The sequence below is a fragment of the Chiloscyllium plagiosum genome, unplaced genomic scaffold (genome assembly GCF_037043375.1).
Source record: "Chiloscyllium plagiosum isolate Xiang-an unplaced genomic scaffold, Cpla_swu_hap1 HiC_scaffold_13, whole genome shotgun sequence".
Classification (NCBI taxonomy): Eukaryota; Metazoa; Chordata; class Chondrichthyes; order Orectolobiformes; family Hemiscylliidae; genus Chiloscyllium; species Chiloscyllium plagiosum.
The window spans coordinates 17542270-17566251 of record NW_028270151.1 but is presented as its reverse complement, the minus strand read 5'-3'; the positions used below and the strand labels follow the sequence as shown (position 1 = coordinate 17566251).

General features: G+C 44.6%; 1 protein-coding gene across 16 annotated transcripts in view; it reads right to left on the bottom strand.

The window, feature by feature from the left end:
- mbnl1 (muscleblind-like splicing regulator 1) overlaps window positions 1-23982 on the bottom strand; it is a 357851-nt gene that overhangs the window by 62926 nt on the left and 270943 nt on the right. For all 16 annotated transcript variants that reach the window (XM_087993344.1, XM_043702707.2, XM_043702710.2 and 13 more), the window contains one exon: window positions 18443-18613. In XM_087993344.1, coding sequence (XP_087849470.1) covers window positions 18443-18613 — 171 coding nt within the window. The remainder of the gene's footprint in view (window positions 1-18442; window positions 18614-23982) is intronic.

Below are 23982 nucleotides of genomic sequence, written 5' to 3'. Positions count from 1 at the left end.
TCTCTTTGCCCAAACTTTTGATCATCCTTCCCAATATCTCGTCGTTGACAATGTTGTAAATAATGTCAAAAGATGTGCAGATTAGGTGGACTGGCCATGCACGTAGTGTCCAGGGATGTGTAGGCTAGGTGAATCAGCCATGGGAAATGCAGGGTTTCAGGGATAGGGTAGGGGGGTGGGCATGTCTGGGTGGGATGCTCTTCAGAGAGTCGGTGTGGACTTGTTGGGCTGAATGGCCTGTTTCCACACTGTAGGGACTCTACGAGTTCTGTGATGGTCCCTTTAAGGATGATTCTTGATGTGTTCCAGAGGAACCAGAGATTAAGTGCTGCTCATTGCAATGGATATCTAAGGACTGGCTTTGCTTGGAGTCTTGTGGAACAGTGAGTGTCCATACCTCTGAGCCAGAGGCTTGAGTTCCAGCCCCAATAGCTCCAGAGGTGTGTTGTAACATCACTGAACACAGTGACTAGAAAGTATCAAGGACCTTTTGTTTGGACTCTTGGGGTACAGTGGATGTGTCCACACTTCTGAGCTAGGAGAATGTGGGTCGTAACATGTCTGAATAGGTTGCTGACAAAAATAAGACTGGCTTGTCCTAGTAAGGGGAGAGTGAGCTGACTGGAGTTTGTAGAGAACTAGAAAATGCAGATAAACTGTTGCAGAAGATAGACCAGTTCCTGCTCCCGGCTTCGGTAAATGAGTGACTAGTGCCGTAATACTCATGATAGTTGGTGTCAAATTTTGTTTGGTACTGTTCTTCTGAAATAAGTCGTGTTGCTGTTGAGCCAGAGAGTCCAGCTGTCAGATTCTGAAAGGTTCTGTACTGGGGACAACAAGAGATGGCACAAAAGCCTGCAACATGTCAAAAAAACATACACAAACAATCTAAAGTGCAAACCCCTAGTGACTGGTTCTTCTGAGGTAAAAACAATGACTGCAGATGCTGGAAACCAGATTCTGGATTAGTGGGTGCTGGAAGAGCACAGCAGTTCATTTCGCTGCTCCCTGGATGCTGCCTGAACTGCTGTGCTCTTCCAGCACCACTAATCCAGAAACTGGCTCTTCTGAATCCACTGGCCGTACTGCTGGTACGACCATTTTATTCAAACATTGCTGACTGACAATAGCAACAAGGGTTACAATAAAAACGTAGTCTATGGGTTGATGGTTGAATTGAGACGTACCAAGGGCATGAGGAGTCCTAATTAATGGCAAGTATGTTTTTCTTCAAGGAATGTTGGGAGTTGTCTCTGATCCCCCCTCCCGTAATTAAGTAGCTATCATATCATCGAATCCCTACAGTGTGGAAGCCAGGCATCCTGACCCGCCAATGAGCATCCCACCCAGACACACCCCCATCCTATCCTGTAATCCTGCATTTCTCATGGCTAACCCACCTAACCTACACATCCCTGAACACTATGCGCAATTTAACATGGCCAATTCACCTAACCTGCACAACTTTGGACAATGGGAGGAAACCGGAGCACCCGGAGGAAATGGGAGAATGTGCAAACTACACACAGAGATTGGAATCAAACCCAGGTTCCTAGTGCTTTGAAGCAGCAGTGCTAACCACTGAGCCATCGTGCCACCCTCTAACACTCTCTGGATGTAGGCATAAAGAGCAGTCATTTGGGGCAAGTGAGTGTGCTCTCAGAACCAGAGCATTGTACAGCAACCACTTCTAGACAAGGTGGCAGAAATGAAGAACTCTCTACCTCACAAAACAAACTGCAGGTGCTAGCTCACTTCATCATTTTGAATCAGACATCAATAAATATGACGCCGAATGGCCCTGATTCAGTGCTGTAACAATCCTGAGATTGTTTTTTTACCCGAGGAGGGTCTCGAAGTTTTGCGAGCTAAGTTGGGTGAGAAAAGTTAACCTGTAGATCAGCCTTGACTTTACTCAGTGGTGGAGCAGCCTCTAGGGGCTGAATGGCCTGCGCCTGTTTCTATGTTTGAGGTCTTCACCATCCTTGTCAGCTCTACAACTGGGTGAACAAGATCCAGGAGGAACAAGCGATACATTGGATGGTGGTGGGATGCTACAATTCTTTTTCCTCAAGGATTACTAGTTGCTAAGACAACATGCAATTTCACAAGCACGGAGCTACGGAGAGCGATGACTGAGGATCCAATCATCCCATCACATGGCTGACCTGGAATCTCTCCTGCTCTTACTGCCTGCTAATGGTGCTTTCTGAAAAGGATTTTTCAGGTCGATACTCAACTTTACAGACACTTGGTACTTGACCATCAAGTTGTGAAGGGTCACTGGACCCAAAAGGTTAGCTCTGTTTTATCAGCACAGATGTTGTCAGACCTGCTAAGTTTTCCCAGCAGTTTCTAATTTTGTTTCTGATTTCCAGCATCCATAGTTCTTTTTTAAGTCCTGGAGCGGGGCTTGACCTAGAATTTCCAGATCAGTCAAACATGCTACCCATTGCAATACAGGACCTCCCTCTAAATTTAGATGAGGAAACGCTATTTTCAAAATAGCCACTAAATGCGACATATTACAGAGCCTGGATACCCTCGAAGAGAGGATAAAGAGGAAATACAAATTAGTGTCACACGTAATACAGAAGCTGCGTTTATATTAGTCTGCAGCAGTTAACGTTAGCTACACATGAGTAGAGAATCCAGATCGGATTGCATGACAGATGCTTTGAGTAATATCAGTGAGGCAGTTTTTAAATAATCCTTGTCTGTCTAATGAATAACTGCACAAATGCAAATTTTCCTCTGATAAGCTTCACAGTTGACATCTCCTCACCCTGCTTTCAGGCATCATATCACCAGTTCACTTTACAACTCTCAATCTGCACCTGTCCAAGTGTCTTCGAATTGGACAGAGGGATGCAGGGGAGGGTGGGGGTGGGGGTCATGGGGATGTTGCTGACACTGTAGAAATGGAGTTAACACTGCCGTGCCTACAGACTGCCAGTAATGAATATATCGACACACTCGATAGAGTTTGGTTACTGGTCCTTCCAGCGTCATCTGAACCTGAAGAGTCACTAGCGGTTGCCATCTTCAATGCCATTGTGATACAGATTCCAAACCAAACAGGCCTCTCATAACGTCACAACTTGTGGTGATCTTGTATTAAGGCCTCACATTCACTCACTCTGTACAATGGAATCACTGTAGCGAGCTGATTATGCAATTATCATAAAACAGAACCAAAGAATCCCTACAGTATGGTTACAGGCCATTCGATCCTTTCAGTCTACTCTGACCCTCTGAAGAGCATCTCACCCAGATCCACTTCCCTACTCTATCCCTGTAACCCTGCACTTCCCACAGCCAATCCACTGTAACCTGCACAAACTTGGACTGTGGGAGAAAAACGGCATATCCAGAGAAAACCCAGGCAGACAATGGGACAAGGGGGCATAGCTTTAAATTAAGGGGGGGTAGGTATAGGACAGATGTTAGGGGTAGGTTCTTTACTCAGCGAGTTGTGAGTTCATGGAATTCCCTGCCAGTAGCAGTGGTGGACTCTCCCTCATTATGGGCATTTAAGCGGGCATTGGATAGGCATATGGAGGATAGTGGGCTAGTGTAGGTTAGGTGGGCTTGGATCGGCGCAACATCGAGGGCCGAAGGGCCTGTACTGCGCTGTATTCTTCTATGTTCTATAACATGCAAACTTCATAATATACAGTAACATAAGTAAGACCAGACTGTGTGTGTAGGTCTGTCATATCGAATAATAGAATTTTACAGTACAGAAGGAGGCCATTCAATCCATCGTGTCTGCAACGGCTCCTAAAAGAGCTACCCAGCTCTTCCCACTTTCCAGCCCTATCTCCGTTGTCCTCTAGCTTCTTACTTTAGCTTTGTTTATAGTTTGTGTTGTAAATAAACCAAGATACCTGACTTAGAGAATCTGACTATGCGTGGAATGCAGACTAACATTATGTCGTAAACTATAAGTGGCAGCAATGATAGCTTTTCAGTTTATGTCATTTTCAACGCCAGAAGGTGTTGAGTTTTGCTACAGTAAAATTGAAGTGGACTCTCAGAAACAGTCTTAGCCCGGACAGTATCAGACTGCAGATGACATCACAGCCAGGAGCCCTTCGGTACTCAGCATTTGGCCAAGGATGGCATGATGGATACCAATAAAACTGAATTAAATGAAGATCAGAGAGAAAACTCTCTGCTGCTTGGAGTCATACCCAAATCAGGAGGCGTACCATCTCAGTCTTTACAGCATCACTGTTGGAGTTCCTCAGGGGAGTGTCCTCGGCCCAACCATTATCTACTGCTTCCTAAATGACTTTCGTCCCATCACAAGGCCACAAGATGGTACTGACCATCTTGATGACTGCAAGATGGTCAGTACCATTTGCAACTCTTTAAGTACTGAAAGAGTCTTTGTCAATAAGGAATGCGACATGGGTAACATTCAGGCTTGGGCTGTTAAGAGTCAAGTAACACAGAGTGAAAATCCTGGAACTCCCTTCTTTTCTAACTGCAAGAACTATAGCAATTCAAGAAGACAGCTCATCTCCACCCCCTCAAGGGCAATTAGGGGTGGGCAATATATGTTGACGTAGCCAGAAATGCACGCAAGACACGAATGAAAAAAAGACACAGGCAATGGTAACCTCCAACAAGAGAGAATCTAATCACATCTTCTTGACAATCAATGATTTTACCATCCATGAATCCTCTAGCATTATTTATGGGTCTTTATTGGACAGAAACTTAAATGGACTAACAACATAAATACTGTGACTCAGAGAACAGGTCAGAGGCTGGGTATTCTGTGATGAAGGATCCAAGTGCTGCCTAAAGCCTGTCCACCAGGCGTAGGTCAGGAGTGTAATGGAATACTCTCCACTTGCCTGGAAGGGGTACAGTTCATATAACACTCAAGAAGGTTGACACCATCCAGGATAAAGCTGCCCGCTTGACTAGCAGCACAATTACCACCCACACCTAACCCCGCCCCCACTCCCAGCTCCAGCCCCACACCAGGTCCTAGCTCCCAACCCTGCCGTGTTTTCACCATCCCTCCAGATCTACCCCTCTCTGAGGATGAAAGATCAGTCCTCGGCAGAGGCCTCACCTTCATTCCCCTCCGCTCTCGGATTAACGAGTTCAACACGTGGCGAGACATCGAACAATTCTTCCGCCGCCTTCGCCTCCGCGCCTACTTCTTCAACCAGGATTCTCGCCCTGACAACCCCTTCTCCCGCCTCCAACACACCCCATCCACCTGGACTCCCCATGCTGGCCTCTTACCTGCCCTCGATCTCTTCATAGCCAACTGCCGCCGGGACATTAACCGCCTCAACCTCTCCACCCCTCTCACCCACTCCAACCTCTCACCCTCGGAACGTGCAGCCCTCCACTCCCTCCGTTCCAACCCCAACCTCACTATCAAACTGGCAGACAAGGGAGGCGCGGTAGTAGTTTGGCGCACCGACCTTTACACCACTGGGGCTAAACGCCAGCTTGCGGACACCTCCTCCTATTGCCCCCTTGACCATGACCCCACCTTCCACCACCAAACCATCATCTCCCAGACCATCCATAACCTCATCACCTCAGGGGATCTCCCATTCACCGCCTCCAACCTCATAGTCCCACAACCCCGCACCGCCCGTTTCTACCTCCTGCCCAAAATCCACAAACCTGACTGCCCCGGCCGACCTATTGTCTCAGCCTGCTCCTGCCCCACCAAACTCATCTCTGCATACCTCGACACGGTCCTGTCCCCCTTAGTCCAAGAACTCCCCATCTACGTTCGGGACACCACCCATGCCCTCCACCTCCTCCATGATTTTCGCTCCTCCATCGCCAGACCATAGCAACACGACGGCTGGAGGAAGAGCACCTCACCTTCCGCCTGGGAACCCTCCAGATTTCTCCAGATTTCTCATTTCCCCTCCCCCCACCTTGTCTCAGTCGCAACCTTTGAACTCAGCACCACCTTCCTAACCTCAGCACCACCTTCTTCCTGACCTCTCCGCCCCCACCCCCACTACAGCCAATCACCCTCACCTTAACCTCCTTCCACCTATCGCATTTCCAGCGACCCTCCCCCAAGTCCCTCCTCCCTACCTTTTATCTTAGCCTGCTGGACACACTTTCCTCATTCCTGAAGAAGGGCTCATGCCCGAAACATCGATTCTCTTGCTCCTTGGATGCTGCCTGATCTACTGCGCTTTTCCAGCAACACATTTTCAGCTCTGATCTCAAGCATCTGCAGTCCTCACTTTCTCCACAATTACCACCTTAAACTTCACTCTTTTCACCACTTGTACCCTGTGTAAGTAACCCTGGGTAGGATGAGTAACTTTCAGCAAATCATCAAGCTTCCTTCCATAGCACCTTCCAAACCTACAAGCTGAACCATGTGGTAATCGAAGAGCAGCGGGAGCCTGAGAACAACGGCTCCCTGTAGAAGTTGTACACCTCGGAATTATATCGCTGCTTCTTCAGTATACCATTGTAGAGCTCCTTTCTGATGGAATTCTGGGTATATCTTATACCCCATGGGATGCAATGAGTCAGGAAGGCAATGCACAATCACATTTCTAAGGACAATCAGAATTGGAAAATAAATTTGGGCTCCCATTCTATGTATGAATAAAGTATACCAGATTACAGTGAGGATTACTCAACACAGCTGTCTGTGTTCCCCGTGTAAGTCACTGCACATGGACACTGGTTCCAGTGAGGGTCACTGCACATGGACACTGGTTCCAGTGAGGGTCTCTGCACATGGACACTGGTTCCAGTGAGGGTCTCTGCACATGGACACTGGTTCCAGTGAGGGTCATTGCACATGGACACTGGTTCCAGTGAGGGTCTCTGCACATGGACACTGCTTCCAGTGAGGGTCACTGCACATGGACACTGCTTCCAGTGAGGGTCACTGCACATGGACACTGGTTCCAGTGAGGGTCTCTGCACATGGACACTGCTTCCAGTGAGGGTCACTGCACATGGACACTGCTTCCAGTGAGGGTCACTGCACATGGACACTGCTTCCAGTGAGGGTCACTGCACATGGACACTGCTTCCAGCGAGGCACTCTATGCAGGCACAGTTTTTCCTATCAGGAGATACCATAATGGGAACACACAGTGTTAAGTGATCAAGGAAGCTAAAATGTGAGTTTTTAAAAAATGTTTATGTGTTGTAATGATTTGGAATGCACCATCTGAAAGGGCAGTGGAACCAGAGTTCTTAATAACTTCCAAATGGGTAAAGGATAAGTTTATGAAAAAGAAAAATATTATGAGGAAGAGCAGAGCCGTGGGACTAATTAAATAGCTCAATTAGAAGTACCGACACAGGAATGCAGGACTGAATAATCTTCTCCCCACTGTGATATGAAACTATTAATTATTGAGGTCATCGAGATTGCTGGTAGACTTCTATGACCGGCATTATCAAGTCTTGGACCCTCTCAGGTTCAAAACTGACAAAAGGTGGACAACCTCACGGCATCATCTGCATCACTGAAATTTCAATCAGCTTCAAGACATCAAGTAAAGACCCCGATATTCTACTTCAAATGATATCACAATGTCTTTTGCATTTACCTGCAAGGGCAGCTGAGGCCTTGACTTATGTGAAAAATGCTTTCTCTCAGTGCTCCATTTAGAATATTAGCCTAGGCTTTGTGCTCAAGTTGCTGAATGGGATTTGAACTCATGTCCAATAGACTCAGAGGCTAGAAGTTATCTAATTAATCCCGATTAGCATTGGAGCTGATGGAAAGGCCTCTGGTCTATTCTACTAAGATGCATTAGCATTGTAATAGGTGAGTTAAGCATAATAAAATAATTAAAATTTCCCAATTCTGTCATCGTGCATTCTGCCCTCTGGATTGATCATGTCTCTTCGATGTCTGGTGAGCCCAGTGCCTTAAGATGCGCAGCCCAGACCCACATGAGCTCTAACCATTGCAAATTGTTTTCTGTTATGAAAATTCGAGGCAATATGTAACTCCTATTCCCTTTTTACATCTCAAAACACTTCATGGAACGTGATCAAGTAAAATTTGAACTCTTATGTTTTAGGAAAACTGACCACAAGCGCAGGTGATGGAAGTAATTTATAAGGAGTAATTTGACAGGAGGGCCAGAGAGGTTTAGGTCTTACGTCCCACAACTAGTATGCACTATACTTTTAAGAAACATGCTTTTACTACCACTGTATCATATTATAGTATGTGACCTGAGAGTTTAAAGTTCTCAGACTCCATCTCAACTGCAGCCACATAAAGCATGACATGCTGATAGAAGGATGCTGCGACTGGAAGCAATATAAGTTAGTATTAGCCCAAGTACTGAAGTGCGTGTGGCTGTGATATGCGTATATATCAGGTGCTGTAATGACTGTCTGTTGAATCTTTCAGTACGACATAATTCTTATGTTCTGGGAAATAACTCAAGTACTGTACAACCTCGATTGTCTGAATAATATTTCGGATTATCCAAATAAGATCTCGAGGTCCCAGTGCCTGGGTAAACAATGTTATCTGAAGATTTGATTATCTGAACAAAATACTCCCGCCCGTGTCGTTCAGATAATCGAGGTTGCCGTGTTGTCCTATCAGGTAAAAATGACCTACTCGAGACAAAAACCCACATCAAAGTGGGAGACCATTAGGGAAGGAAACCCAAAGCTGTCGTCAATGGTGAATGCTGTTTGGGTCATGCAGGTAAAGACCCGTTTCCCTGTCTGGTTCAGGGAAATTGATGTAGTCTCCCACTGTGTCATTCCCAGCAGCCTTCCACAAGCAATATTTTCCCCCTTAAACACGGGCAGTTGCTTTCCCGTTTTGTGCTTTTATGCTCTTGTTCCTTTACTCCTGCACCTGGAACTTCGTCGCACAAACTCACCCTGGGGTAATCATGCAGATCCCAGGCAGAGGTGGAGGGAGTGCATTTGTGAGAACCTCAGATATCAGTGCAACCTACCCCACTGACTGGCAAAGAAGAGGGAGCCTGTGTGATACGCCTGATAGAGACCTGAGCTTCCAGCTCGCTCAGAGAGGAACCTGAACTCAAGCAACCCCACTGCTACTTTGCCTTGGGGGAACGCTGGCTACGATGAGTGGACATCACAGCAGTCTGAACAGTTTCTGAAAAATCTCCAACTTTCCTTCTTACACAGGTACCTGCATGGCAAAGCACAAAGTGCCGGAAAAACTCAGAAGAACTGGCAGCATCTGTGGAGAGAGAAACGCTTTGAGTCCAATGACGCTCCATCCTAAGATTGTCTCATCTGATACTTGCGACACACAGACTGCAGTGGTTTAAGGAGATGGCTCAACATCACACACTCAAGGATAATTGAGAACAGGGTGGAAAACATTGGCAGTGCCTATGATGCTCACATTCCGTGTCCGCAATAAGCATAAAATACACTTCTGTATTCTCATGCTTTATGTCCTCATCTCATAAATATCAAATGGTTTGACCATTCAATGGCAGGCATTCCCAAGGTGTGGATCTCATTTGATTCCGAAACTTGATTCAGTTCCAGCCAGGGATTAGTGGAAAGGGAGGACTACAGATGCTGTAGATTAGAGTCGAGAGTGTGGTGCTGAAAAAACACAACAGGTCAGGCTGCATCCGAGGAGCAGGAGAATCGATGTTTCGGGCAAAAGCCTTCCTACAGCCAGGGATAATTGTGATTATCCAGTCAACAAAGAAGAAACTTGTCCTTATATTGAGTCATTCACAACCAAGGATATTTGATGAGTTAACTAATTTTTAAAAATGGCTGCAGTTAAAGAAAGGTCAATTATCCACAAAACTCAGTCTTGATCAAATCCAAATGATACCCGCTGGAAAGGTGCCAGCATGGATGTCATGTTTAGCAACTTCAACTTGCAATTTGGTGAGTCTACCATTAATCACTGTTAATAGTATCCAGGGCGAGATAACAGATATTGATTACTGAACATCAAGTTCCAGAACCCGAAGTTGCCACTTAAAAATAAGAGTTGTCCATTTTGGACAGATATGAGGCAATCTTTTTTATCTCAGAGAGGATCATAAATCTTTGCAGATTTTCCTCAATAGGCAGAAGAAGTCGAGTCATAGAATCCCAAGAGAATCATAGAATCTCTACTGCGTGGAAACAGGCCCTTCGGCCCAACAAGTCCACACTGATTTGTTGGACAGATGTTGTGGAGTCAGGAGGTGAGTTACTTGTTGCAGTGTGTATGTAGTTAGTATGGTTCAGTTTTTGATCAATGGTAATCCCCAGGATGTTGATTGTGCACCAACCTTTGGACAAGTGAAAAGATGAACAAGAAAAGTGGCCTGCAGTGGTGATCGAAACTTCTATTCAATTCACAGAAACACTGGCAGTTTAACCAAGTTCAAAATTTACAACTCGGATAGCATCATTCCATTTCCCTGACTGGCATCACAATAATGGAAGGTATTTGTAAGTGACTTTAAACAAATAAATCTAATTCTCAACTTCCCTCTGTTACTCGGAGATCTGGCTATTCATTCTCAATCTAACATTCAGCAATTTATAGTGATGATATACTCATCAATAACTTCAAATGACAGTGTGGTCTCTTAAACCAGTGCAAAACGTTTCACGATTCTAAAACATCACAAAGATTCTGCAGATGATGTTTCCCAACGTATGGATGCCTAAGCCTTGTAATCAGATTATTAGTCTTGTGCAATCAATTGTAGATGAACACACATTGACCCCAAGCTTAAATATGCTTGCAAAAGGCTCTTGTGATGTAGTTAGTGGTAGTGTCCCTATCTCTAAGCCAGGAGGCTCAGGTTCAAGTTCTACCTGTTGCAGAGGTATATGTAATAGATTCTCGTTGGAAAATATCTAACTGATCTCAAGCTAAGGAAAACCTGGAGAGTTTTAGCAGCTTATCACTGGTTTTGGAATAACAATGATGCAGTAAGCAACTTGAATTTAATACTGATGATAATTCGCGCTGACTTTGAAGGTCTGTGATGGGGTATCAGTTCTTAGCTGGGATTGTTCTGGCTGTCGTATTGTCAGCTGTCATTCAGTGTTCGGACTCTTAACTCTATGTCTGGAATGTTGTGGATTCAAGTCCCACATCAGAGGGCAGAGCACAAAACAATCTGGGCTGGCACCTCACTGCAGCATTGCTGGATGCGCTTTTTCTGGTTGAGATATTAAATGAAGACTTTTTTTTTCTCTCAGGTGTATTTTAATGATCCAGCAGCATTATACAAAGTAAAAACAGAGATGTTCTCTCCAGTCGAGAGTGTGGCGCTGGAAAAGCACAGCCGGTCAGGCAGCATCCGAGGAGCAGGAGAACCGACATTTTGAGCATAAGCTCTTCACCGGGTTCCTGATACTGCCTGACCGGCTGCGCTTTTCCAGGACCACACTCTCGACTCTGAATCCAGCACCTGCAGCCCTCACTTTCTCCTAAGTTCGTTCCAGTCCCCTGGACAATACTTTTCGTTAAAACAGGTTATGCGGCCATGATCAATTTGCTACATGTGACGGTGTACTGTGTGTAGTCCTTCTTACAATTCAACAGCATTTGTATCTCAGAAGTGCTTTGAGCAGAGTGTAAGGTACTGCGTAAAAGCAAGTTCATTTTCTGTTTACAACTGGTAAGTCAAGAATTCTATTCCACAGTGCTGGGGACAATTGCTGGAAGTCAGGCTTAAGCCAAGATCTACACTGGAGCTCCCAATTGACTCTGATGAGAAATCCTTCAGAAAGGACGTGACTCATCTCCCTTTCCACGGTTTTCCAATGACCCGCAGCTCCTGACTGGAGTTCCCTTGTGATCCTTCTGACAAAGAAACATGCCTAAATAAGCAGAGAGTGGAAGGTGACGGAGGGAACAGATTTAAATTCCCTCCCCCTTCTAGTGATTGAAATGTCACAAAGCAAACTTCATACTAGCATTTTTGAAAACCAAAGTTGGAATGCAACAGCACCCACAACTGGCATTGATATTGTGTTTCAAAATCCTGTAACATCGTAAGGCCCTTTACAGAAGTGTTGTCAAACAAATTATTAACAGTGAACTAAGATGTTAAGATTGGCAATCAAAATATTGGTCAGAGAAAGGTTTGTAGGAGGCTTTGAAGCAAGACAGGGAGTTGGAGTAGTGAAGAGTTTGCAAAATTCCAAGAGGACCCAAATGTCCACCCAGAAAACTGTCATTATTATCCCGTAACTGCATTGTTGTAGAGAGCTCAACATTGTAGAAAGTCTCACTGCACTATATTGGAGAAAGTGAATTGGAATTTCCCCATTTCTCCCTGAGAAACAATATCTGCATAAAAGAAATTAGCTGGTCACCATCACGTTACACCGTGTGTAAGTTGGATGCCACACTTTCTGTATGAAGTAGAGTACTGCATTGTGTGATGGAATCTGTAGTGTCAGAGTTATAAAGTTACAGTCATACAGCACTGAAACAGACCCTTCGGTCCAATTCATCCATGCTGACCAGACATCCCAATCTGATCTGGTTCCATCTGCCAACATTTGGAGTATATCCCTTTAAAGTCTTTCTATTCAGGTAGCTTGCATTTCTTTTCAGAGAGCTCCTTGAGAAACTGAGGAAGTAAACCACCTCTCTCATTTTCTAAGGAAACCTTTGGTCATCTCTATGTAAAAGGAGACAGAGCCATCACAGATCATAAGACGAATAATAATCCAGTGGTGCAGTACAGGCAGGGTTGAGGAAGGTATGGGCTGGAATAAGAAGCTGAGAACAAACTAAGATGTACAGCAGAAGTTTCTTTGTCTCACACCAAGTTTGAAAGGAGAGAAACCCACACACTACGACATGAAAACCTGCTAGATTTACAGCAATCAGATAACTGATAGTCAGTGGGCTTTCTGCCAAACTTAAGACCTAGGAAAAGAATTGCCAGCTGCAAGAGCAGCCAACCAGAGGCCAGCAACATCAGAAATCAGCTGATCCACCATGGAGGCTGTGGCTTTAACTGGGGCAATGCCCCTAACACCCCAGACTCCCAGGATAAGAACAATCCACAGGACAGAGAAGTGTTATTCAGGGGGACCTCAAAGGTTGGGTGCTGATGTATAATATAGGCTTCCTTATACGCTAGTCTATGTCAGCCAAAGACTAGGTTCTTATTGAGACAGATATCTTCAAGTTTAAAGGGTTAACTAAGATATAACTTAGTATTTGCTTTGTTTGACTCTTGCATGATAAGAAAATGGTTTAAACTGTAGAATCTTATGGATTCATTTCTTCAGGAAAGAATGGAGGTTTCAAATTTCATTTCAAAGATAAATGTACTGGTCCAGAGTGAGGGCATAACAATGAACAATAAAGTACACTAAGGTGTCCTGAGCGTATGAAAACTGCTGTACAAATGCAGATCTTGCTATAATCTTAACTAATTTTAACTAAATGATAAAGTTTGACTGATGTTTTCCAGTCTTCATACAGCCATTTTCCACTCCCAATGAGAACAATTCTCAGGCACAAGTCCAATGGTCAGCTGGTGGTGGTGGGATATCAGTGCATAGAAATTCTGTCCAGGGTTTAAAAATGAAACTTGGCTGACTCAATGAATCCACCTTTTTAGACCCACTTTCTTATCAGTTTCATAAACGTGCTTTCCTGTTGGGATCCAGCTAATTTTGCTGACTATGTTTGATAGTGGTGTTCGGTTTTGACTGAATTCTACTAACTTCTGGCTCCCTCTGGTTTCTGCAGGGACCCGAATGAGAAGAAGTCTCTTTCCGCTGAACCAGAGGTAAATCTGGGCTCCCATTCCTAAATCCAGTTCTTCCATCCATTCCTCCCTGTGGGGTCCAACTTCACCTCAACATGAACGATAACAAAAACAACTTGCATGTGTATCATTTTGTTAACATGGTGAAACAGCCCACAATCGTTATCAAACAAGCTGCAACAGCCAGCGATATAAAGGGGAATCAGGCCAGGTTAGTCAGAGAGGAACTTAGAAAATTGATCTTTTCTTTCAATGGGATGTCAGCATGGTTGGCAAGGCCAGTGATCGTTTCCCATCCTAAACTAACCTTGAACTTTCAGAGATGACGTCTAGAGTGTGTTGCTGGGAAAGCGCAGCAGGTTAGGCAGCATCCGAGGAATTTCGATTCTCCTGCTCCTCGGATGCTGCCTGACCTGCTGTGCTTTCCCAGCAACACACTCTCGAGCCTGATCTCCAGCATCTGCAGTCCTTACTTTCTCCTTTCAGAGATGACTACAGGGCTGTGGGCCTGGAATCTTTTGTAGGCCAGACCAAGGAAGGATGCAGATTTCCCTCCTTAAAAGATGTGAGTGAACCAGAAGGTTATTTACAACAATCAATGTAAACTTCTGGTCGCCCATCAATGAGATTAGTTTTCTAATCCAGATTTATCATCTGAATTCAAGCTCCACCTGCCACTTTAGGGCTGAAACCCATTATCCTGGGCTACTGCATTTCTAGATACAGCTGCATTACTACCATGCTGCCATTTCCCCTCAAAGGAGGAACTGGAGATACTGAAGGGAAAAAGTTACGGAAGAAATTAGAGCAATTCGGTCAAGGCAACTGAAGCCATCAATGCAGAAGCAATTAAACATGAAATACACACAAGACCAGTTATGTATTGGTGCAGTGGACAAATTGGTGGGGTTGGGGGCCGGGAGGTAGTGGTTAGTGCTGGATGAGGCTAGGAAGACAGTGAAGGTTGACGCCATAGAGATATTTCATACACAAAAAGGAACCATGCGGGATTTGGTGTAAATTACTACAGGTCAGCAAAATTGAGATTCCGTGATCGCTAACTGAAGTCATCTTCACTGTTCCAACACTCTGTCCCTCTCCATCCCTGCAACAGTGACCCACTCAACAGTTCTGGTTGAGTCCTTGTTGTTTATATGTGAGGCTACACTGGTGATTATTCAAATGGAAACAACCAATTCCATTCTCTGCTCATTTACCCAACTGGATGAGTATTTTTCAACACCAGGGATCAGGCACCATGGCTTCGGCTGATATCTTCAACCCCTCTCATGGTGTAACATTGAGGCATGTTAGATTAGATTAGATTACTTACAGTGTGGAAACAGGCCCTTCGGCCCAACAAGTCCACACTGACCCGCCGAAGCGTAACCCACCCATACCCCTACATTTACCCCTTTTACCTAACACTACGGGCAATTTAGCATGGCCAATTCACCTGGCCTGCACATCTTTGGAGTGTGGGAGGAAACCGGAGCACCCGAAGGAAACCCACGCAGACACGGGGAGAATGTTGTAGCTTCTCTTCCACCAATTTCAGCAGGTTCAGGTCGACCTGGAGAGGAGGGACTGGCCATGACTCAGTCGCTAGGACTCTTTTCTCTGAGCTACAGGAGTCTTGAATTTAATGAAGGGGAGGTGACAGACTAGTGGTATAATCGCTAGACTGTTAATCCAGAGATCTCGGGACCTGATTCAAATCCCCACACGTCAGATGGCGGAATTTGAATTCAATAAAAAAAGTCTGGAACTAAATGTCTAATGATGACATTGAAATCATTGTCGAATGTCGGAAAAACCCATCTGGTTCACTGATGTCCTTTAGGGAAGAAACCTGTCATCCTTATCTGGTTTGGCCTACATATGACACCAGACCCATAGCCATGTAATTGACTCTTAATGACAGGCAGATCTGCTACAACGTCTCTTTTGTTGAGGCAAATTGGCTGTAACATGATTGGTTGAATAGGGAACGTTGTTTCTAAAACGTGAACTTTTAAAGTGTATGTTGGCTATAATGTGATTACATTGCCAACACTTAAGTGCATTTGTACAATTTTTGTGTAGCGCAGGGTCACAAAAGAACACAACTATCACATAATAGCAGAGCTACCTGTATCTTGTGGGCAATTAGGGATGGGCAATAGGTGCTGGCCTAGCCAGCGACACCCTTAGTCTAGGAATTAAAAAAAACCCAGAAGGGCAGAATAAGTTCATGAAAGAGGAAAAGCGAACATTTAACTATTTCCCCATCTCTGATTTCCAGTAAACAAAAGAACAGGAAAAACAGAAACAGGAGGCAGTCTCTTGGCCCCTCAAGCCTGCTTCACCAGTCAATTGGCTCACTGTTGATCTCTTGTGGCTTTAACCATTGTAATCGTTGATTCCTTCGTTGATCAAAAAACTGACTCACTCAATCTCGAATATTTCAATAATCCAGCCTTCACTGCTTGCTGGGAAAGAGAATTCCAAGCAGTAGCAATCTTGTGAGAAAAATAATCCTTCCTTACTTCTGTTTTAAATAGATTATTCCTTATTTTTAGACTGTGCCTCTTAGCTCTAGACTTCCCCCGCAAAGACAGGAAATATGCTCTCAGCATCTATTCTGTCAAGCCCCTTCAGAATTTTACACAAGTCCATAAGATCTGCACTCATTCTTCTAAACTCCAATGATCATCAGCCCAATCTGTTCAATGTTTCCTCATAGGAAAGCCCCTTCATCCGAATGAACCTTCTCTGAATTGCTTCCATATAAATATATTCCTTTTTAACTAAGGAAACCAGAACTGTACTCAGTCCTCCAGACGAGGTCTCACTAAACCTCTGTATCGTTGCAGCAAGACTCCCATACTTTCAGTGTTAGGGTAACAGTTATACTATATATATATATAGAGTACATGAATAAGGAGGGTTTTAAAGGGATACCGGCCGAATGCTGGCAAATGAGACGAGATTAATTAAGAATATCTAGTCAGCATGGATGAGTTGGACTAAACGTCTTTCTCCACGCTATAAAAATCTATGACGTGACATATTAACATGGCTAATGGACCAGGTAACTGGCAGGATAAGGAGAGTCCGTTCACCCTTGTATTAGAAGCCTACCTTCAGTCTATCTTTTTAATTGCTTGCTTTGCTCACATGTTAACATGTTGTGATTCATGTACAAGGACACCCAGATCCCTCTGTACTACAGCATTCTCTGTATAATACAGAGGCTAATAGTCTCGCAAATGTATATCACAGTAATGTATCGACAATCAACTTGGCTGTCAAAGCTTTTGCAATGTTCTACACTTGCGATTACAGAGCTCTGATTCATGGAGCAGCTAATTCACTGACAACTGACTACCATATTTTGACAAATTGAGGGAGATTCCAAATGGGTTTCCATCTTGTTCATGACTACCATTTTATAAAGGCTACTGGAGTTTGCCAACACTGAGCAAAGAATCCTGTGCATTTTAGTCAAACTGCAAGAAACCCTCCCTAATATTGAAGAATAACATGTCTAAGGATATCTTGGTGCAGTAGTTACTGGACAAGTGATCAAGAGGCTTGGACTCAAACATAGAACATCAGTTTAGACGCCAGCATTCAGTCTGTTTTTTTTATCCTGAAGGATATCATTTGGAGGTATGTTTTATAGGTAAAGTTGTATTCATTGAGAAACACACTCCTTTTTATTGCATGCTTAGTCTTGAAACTGAGTCCATGCGTGCCAGTTCTGAAGATATTATTGCAACCATCCATAACCCAGAAGGAATTGGGCATTACAGGGCAAAGAGATCCACTTTTAGATCCCTCACATGCTGTGTTGAACTCTTCATTTCTGATGAGATGTTAGGGAGAGGACAAGAACGAGATTGCAAGATGAAGGCAGCAGAGCGGGGATAGGAAAGATGAAAAGGAGGAAATCAATCAGCAACAAGTTACTGTCTTGGTCCTACTGGCTATTTCAATCAATAGTCAATTGGTGGGTTGCTTCATAAACCTATTGGTTGATCGGGCCTATAATCTATTAGTTGTATTAGAAATGTATTGGTTGGGTGTGTTGATAAGTTTGACATGTCCACCTCGAAGATGTCAATGAGTTTGGGACTGGTAGAACAACAGTTCCAACCTTGACAAGATCACCCTCAATGGAATGTGACACAACTCAGCTCTTGATAAAGAATGTGGATGCTGTAAATTAGAAACAAAAACAGAAATTTCTGGAAAAGCCCAGTTCTGAGGACGAGTCACTTGACCCTGAAACACTGACTCTGATTTCTCTCCACAGACGCTGCCAGTCCTGCTGAGCTTTTCCTGCAGCAGAGTCAGTGTTTCAGGGTCAAGTGACTCGTCCTCAGAACTGGGCTTTTCCTGCAACTTCTGTTTTTGTTTGCGACAACTCTGCTCTTGTTTTGATTCTGGGTGGGTTTCAGAATTTGGACTCTTGCTGGTGAGAAACAAAAATGAAGCTTCTGAACCTAACCAAACTTGGGGATACTGAACGATGGTTGGAGATTTAAGACAAAACTAGATGGAATGGGATAGACACTGACAAAAAGAAATACCCAGATCATCTAATGCTGTGACTAATTGATAGCAAAGTGATTTTTACCCCGAGAAACAATGAGGAATATAATCTCAACTTCTTAGCCACCTGCAATATAGTAACACTAAGCTGGCATGCTCACCACTGGTTGCAATGGGGTCCCAGGCATCATAGCGTTGGCTAACTGCATCTGTTGGGCCAACATGGCCATGTTTTTCTGCTGTATCAGGTTATTGCGTCCATTTATCTCCAGCTGCGTTTTTAAGTGGGGTGGAGGGTGAAGGTACTTGCAGTTTTCTCTGGAGCAGCGACCCTGAGGGAGACAAAAGGAGAACAACATGGTCAAGGGTGAACGAATGACATCTGAACCCAAACGTGCAGCCGAGCCACACGACATTAATGGCAACATTTTATTTCCAGTTGCTGGCCATCACATTAAACATTGAGTCCCCACCTCACTCCCAGCCAGCAAGAATGAAGCTTGTAAAGGTAAATGATTAGGATCAGCACTCTTACCGACCCTGGATTGCTCCACTCTTGACCACTCAATGATGGATCTGAATGTGGACTTTCACTAGAATTCCACTATGAAGCCACTGGTACTGTCCAAACTTTGGTCACCATATCCATGATCCTTTAGAAATGAGCAATCTATGAGGCCTTGTTTCGTATTGGATATAATTCTCAACAGTTACAGTCAAGAAGTCCCCCAGTTTCTCTGAGCAACCAATGAGTACAGAAATCCCTTCTTCTTTGCAGCTCAAACAGGCCATTCAGCCCAACTGACCTGTACTTGTATTTACTAACCAACCTTTCCCCAAAGCCCCAATTTCCCCTCAGCAAGATGAAGGTCTTCTCCTCTGAAGTTCTTTCAATGTGAGTTACTTAGATAAAGATAAGACTGCTCCTTTTCTGCATTGATCTGATCTAGTTTTAGATAATCAACTGCAACATTTAACTTTCACTCTCCTCTGAATGCAAACTAGTACTGTTCAGACATTTCAATCGCTGGCATTCCCTGCAGAGAAAGAACTCCATAGTGCACAGTGCTAGGACTGCAAGGATGTCCTGAATATCAAGAATAGATTGCAGTACCAAAGGTTTTAGGGTGGGGAGGAATCAGCATTGGCGGGAGGGGTGGATGTGGAGGTGTGGCTTTGGAGGGCAAGCAGAGAGGTTCAAAGGCAAGGTAACCTCTTGAATGTGCACTTGGCCCCCACCCTCGAATGCCCACATTGGTCTCTGCCTTTTCAACAAAGTTGTGAATTAAAGGTCTTCCCACTGTTACTGCCTGTTATACTCTGTCACGGGAGGTGAATTGAAAGTCATCAGAGGGCAATAGTCATTAGGCCAGGAAATGGGCAGCCCTGGTCAGAGTTGGTCAGGAAGGCAGTGGGCGATCCACCTAATATAGTTTACCGACTACCCCCTACTTCCCAATATCCCCACCCTCACTCCTTAATGCAAACATCCCCATTTGGCGTGCTGTATCAGCCAGCCCAATGTGTTCAGCTGAGGGCTAAATATTGGCTAGACCCCAGGAAGATCTCTCACACCCTTTTTCAAAATAGTACCATGGAATCCTTCACAGCTACCTGACAGGGTTGACAGTGCCTCTGATAGTGCAACTCTCAGTCCTGCATGTGAATCTCAGCCTAGACTCTGTTCTCAAAGATCTGGACCTGGACTTACAAGACTCAGCTGTGACAGTAATACAATTACAGGTTCTAAAGCCTGACTTAACTTCTGATTTACACCGCTGGGTCTTACCACCATTTGGGCACGGAGACAATGCCAAAGTTTGGTGAGGGTTGAAATGCATAACCTTCAGAGAGCTAATATGTTGGTTGACTTGCCAACCTTTCTTGTTTATATTCATTGCTGTAATGTGGGCAATGCTGGCCACGCCGGCACCTGTAGTCAATCCATAACTGCTCCTTAAGAATGTGGTGGTGAACTGCCTCCTAGAAATGCTGCTGTCCCTGCAGTGCAATACATCCACAATGCTGTTCGGGAGGGGATTCCAGAATTTTGACCCAGTGACAGTGAAGCAATGGAAATACATTTCCAAGTCAGGATGGTGAGTGGCTTGAAGGGGAACTTGCAGGTTCCCACGTATTTGGTGCCCTTGCCCATGTGGATGATGGCAGAACTGTTGAACCCCCCCGCACAGCACATCTCAACATGCACTCTTCCCACTGAAATCAAATTGCTCCAATATAACTTACACTGTCCTGAAGTATGCATTAGAGAAGAACACCATTACAGGACATGACAAAAAGCTTGTTGTCTGTTGTTGACCCTTTAATATTGAATATGCATAGCTTTCATGAGCTCTATTTAAAGTCCTTTTCCTTTGAAAATCACTCTGTTCCATAAATGTGTATTTCTTTAGATGAATTCCCAGCAAATAATCTACTTGATAGCCCTTCACCCCTATGGACTCCATTTCCAACTGCAGCAATCTGAGTCATGCAGGAATGCAATTACACTGGAGCCCTAATAGGTGTTAAACACATTGACCACACATTTCCAGTTTCCATGACTCAGCTCCTGACATTTCACAACATACCCTCGAGAAAATGATCACTTACTCAGAATCGATATCAAGCACACCCTGCAACTTGACACTGCAATTTCTCTCCTCCCACCCCCTACAAATCTTCCCTTCCTTAAATACAATGCCAACATTGCAAGCATAAAATAAAGACAATTCCAAAGGGCAATTTCCCATCACATTCAAGGTGTGGCTCGCTGGTGGGTCATCTTAACCTCACTCTCGCAGCTGGAACGCTACACGATCCACTGGGGATCCTGAGATGCTGGAAAGGCTTGTGTAATTCTCAACAATGGAAATCAATCAGCTGTAATGGAGGATCAAATGAAGTGCAAAGTTTGAGAGCCAAGTCTCTTGTTTTGGTGAGAATGGTGAAAATCCCTGAAAATCCCAAATTCTGCTTCTGAGCCTACCGTTTCCAGTTCTCGTAGTCTGGGAAGGTTTGGGGTTTGGTAACACTTGTGTTTCATGGGTGCGTGATTGACAGAAACTGATGATCACTTAGACAACCAGCAGCCTCCATTTCAATCCCATTTTGACAACTCAGTTATCTCAAACCTGGAGTGTGCCGAGCAGACCAGGTCACATCAGGTGTGTTATCGTGATAGCCAAGATACCCCCTTTGGAGAGCTGAGGTGGGCATGATCTCAGGACACCAACGGGCAGAGAGCCAGATGCTCTTAGGAGAATCAGATACCCTTAGAATCAATGGTAAGGGGCTTCAAGGATTAAACATATTCTTGAATGGGAGTTTTATTTTTTGCAATGCCATTGTCAACAGACACAGACATTTACTTCTTATCAGTATGGCTCTTGAGATTTGCCAATGGTGGAGACTAGTTGAGCTGGCAAGGAATAGGGAGCAGAAACTGTGGTAGGGAGACAAGTTGGCATAAGTCAATATAGCGGCTATAAAGGGCCATGAGAATGAGTTGAGTTATCGATTGGCACAAAAAGATATGGAGGAACATGAATGGGGCATTGAGCGCAAGTGTGGGAGGAAGGAAGGGTAAGATGGGTGAGGGATGAGGTCTGTTTTTGCTTTGATTGGTTTTGTTTGTTGACCTGCCACACTGGGTCAGTGCATAGAGATAGGTCGTGCATTCACAGCTCTCAGTCTCTGCCCTCATCTGGGTCTTCCAGTCTGGCTCCCAGGGAACCTTGCCACCCCTAGATTGAAAGTCTTGCTTATTGAGACATTTTCTCTAGGAACTGGAGATATCAGTCTGCACTCTGACCTTGCAGCAAGAACTAGGATGCTAAGCCCAATGTCGTCGGTCTGCTAGGTCATTACTAGCTCATTCCCTTACGTGGGCTCAGTGCCAACACTCGAGAATAGACTCGTTAGATGAACAATTGGAGATAACATGTGATCCTGATCATCAGTCCAAATCTCTACTCAATATTCCAACATCAATTAAATTCTTCAGGATTAATCAGCTAGTAATCAGCATGTCATCAGATGGCTGTGCCTTTAGCCTTACCCTGGGATTTGTGTGTTAGCTATGTCAGCACTTTTAAAAACTGAAAACGGTCAGCCGCATCTGGGCCACAAGGACCGCAGCCAGGTCAGTCGCGTTGGGTTGGCGGCAAAGCCTGGCAAGCCCCGATGGATGTTGGCGCAAAGTGGCGGTCAGCAGCATAGCGCCTGGTGAACCCGGGTGGGACTTTGCCCAGTGCGGGGGAAATGTGAGCCCTCATGGGGAAAGCCCCGTGTGCAGGGTCTGCAGGTCCCATGGCTTAGGAAAGGACTGTAATGTTTAACTTTTAACTTTATTTTTCTCATTTCTTTCCTTTATACTAAGAAGAATTGTAATGTTGAACTTTTTAACTTATTTTTGTATTTTTCTATTTTTGCATCTAAGATTTTGCACCTTTCTACCTAAGATAGCACTGGAAATGCCAACGTTGTACACTTTTCACGGTACTGCTTTCCACCACCCACCTCCGCCCTCCTGCCCCATACCTGGCCACAGATGACAATAAAACCTCAATCTAATTCTAAATCTAAAGTGGCATGCTTTGTTGCTCTCTTTTTCTTCCCTTTTCTTTGTTTGCAGACTGCCAGCCAACAGAATTTGCCAATGTATTCTGCAGGAGACTAAGATTTCTGAAAGAGCCTGAATTGAGCCCAGGATTCCTGGTTGAAACAGGAGGCCTTGAGTGACTCAACAGGTTGAATAGGGGGACTTCATTATTGCGATGAATTCTAGGATAGCAATGCCTCCATTATAGTCTTTTCCTTCTCTTGGCCACCAGTGCCAGAAAGTAATAGATTGCTCAATATTATCATCACAGTAAATACACTTGAGAGACTGTGATCTACTATGACAGATTTTGATGCACTGAATAATAGTTTGGGAGAGTGGATAGTGTTTAAAAGATACAGGGGTGTGGTTTCCCATTTTCTGTAACTAAGTATGGGGGTTGAGGCAAACACGCCAGCCCTCCTGTCGAATTAACCCGACCTACTGTGCTCCAATCAGCTCATTCAGAGTGAAGAGCCAGAGCTTCTTGGCTTATTACAGGTTTTAACACTGAGATCCCTGCCTCTTAGGGACTGTCTATCCAGGCCTAAAACTTTAGAGGATCCAGTGACAAGAAGGTAAGCATCTTTTCTTCTTGTCGAGCACTGAGGTTGTGGAGAGAGGGGCGTTGGGTAGGAGTCAGAGGCAAGGGCAAGAATGTGATTCTCAGAGATTGCTATGCTATCCATGCCTCTGACCAGGAAACTAGTCACCATTCCTACCTGCTAGAAATGCAAGTACTCAAAGACTTGGTTGCTGAGGTCCTTGCATGGCCAGTAATCAACATTTGAGAATCATAATTGTTTATTGGTCAAGGAAGTCCCCTATGGGAATTCTTGCCCAGACCTTAATGGGAGAGCTGCTGAGAAGGAGATGAGTATCACTCCAAGCCTAATTCGTACAATTACACCTCCTTCTCGACAGGGGAGAATTCTGACCACGGTGTCTTAGGCATGTGATTGTGTATGGAATGTCTGTAAGGAATGCATGTCTCAGCAGGTCCTGTCAGCTAATAGAAGCCTGAGGAAAACCAGAGAAAAACAAAATGATGGCAACTGTCCCACAAAGGGTTCAGTGAAAAGAGACAAACATGTGGAT